We start from the raw sequence: 754 nt of genomic DNA, 5'->3' as shown, positions 1-754 counted from the left end.
TATATTTCTGTGGTAATACATAATTATATCTTCTTTTTTTTTAATTTTAGCAAGAAACTAAGAGTAAACATAAATATGCCAGTTAAAGCTGAGTTAAAACACGAGCAGGAAACGACTCATAAACACATAGAGGAAGATAGGAAGCTTCTAATTCAAGCAGCAATAGTGAGGATAATGAAAATGAGAAAAATATTGAAGCATCAAAACTTGGTTGCAGAAGTTCTCAATCAACTTTCTTCTAGGTTCAAACCGAGGGTTCATGTCATCAAGGTAATTTATTCATTTCATTCTTCAATTGGTATTAGTCCAAAACAAAAAATAGTTAATTTTTGTTTGAGTCACTTTATTTCAAAGTGAACCTTAATTGATTCTTTTTGAAAATGGAGATTATTAGTGACTCATTTATAAAATAAATTAAAATTGAAAATCAGTCAAGTCAGTTTCTTAATAAATTATCACGTACTTACAAACTAACAGGTAAAGATACAAATGTAAGAAATGCATTGACCTATTGCCTAAGTCGAATTATTAGATCATATTACTTCTTTGTTTGGTTATTTTCATCAATTAATCATATCTGTAAGCAAGATCTGTACACTTTAAAGTTTAAATTCATTATATTTGTGGAATAAGCTTCTTTTTCCTTAATTCTGTTCAGCGCTTATGAAACTTCTAATTCTCATTTTTTTTGTGAACTGTGGTCAGATTACATTACTCACATATGGCACTAGTTTTCTTAGTGGGCCTTCTAATG

At 28.9% G+C, this 754-nt stretch overlaps 1 protein-coding gene across 5 annotated transcripts in view; it reads left to right on the top strand.

Moving 5' to 3' along the window:
- Cul1 (cullin 1) overlaps positions 1–754 on the top strand; it is a 33530-nt gene that overhangs the window by 27032 nt on the left and 5744 nt on the right. For all 5 annotated transcript variants that reach the window (XM_014431625.3, XM_014431624.2, XM_067052952.1 and 2 more), the window contains one exon: positions 51–270. In XM_014431625.3, coding sequence (XP_014287111.1) covers positions 51–270 — 220 coding nt within the window. The remainder of the gene's footprint in view (positions 1–50; positions 271–754) is intronic.

This window comes from Halyomorpha halys, unplaced genomic scaffold, assembly GCF_000696795.3.
Source record: "Halyomorpha halys isolate HHAL.00 unplaced genomic scaffold, Hhal_1.1 Scaffold992.1, whole genome shotgun sequence".
NCBI lineage: Eukaryota > Metazoa > Arthropoda > Insecta > Hemiptera > Pentatomidae > Halyomorpha > Halyomorpha halys.
Note: the sequence above shows the minus strand (reverse complement) of the source record. Positions and strands in the feature narration are given on the sequence as shown.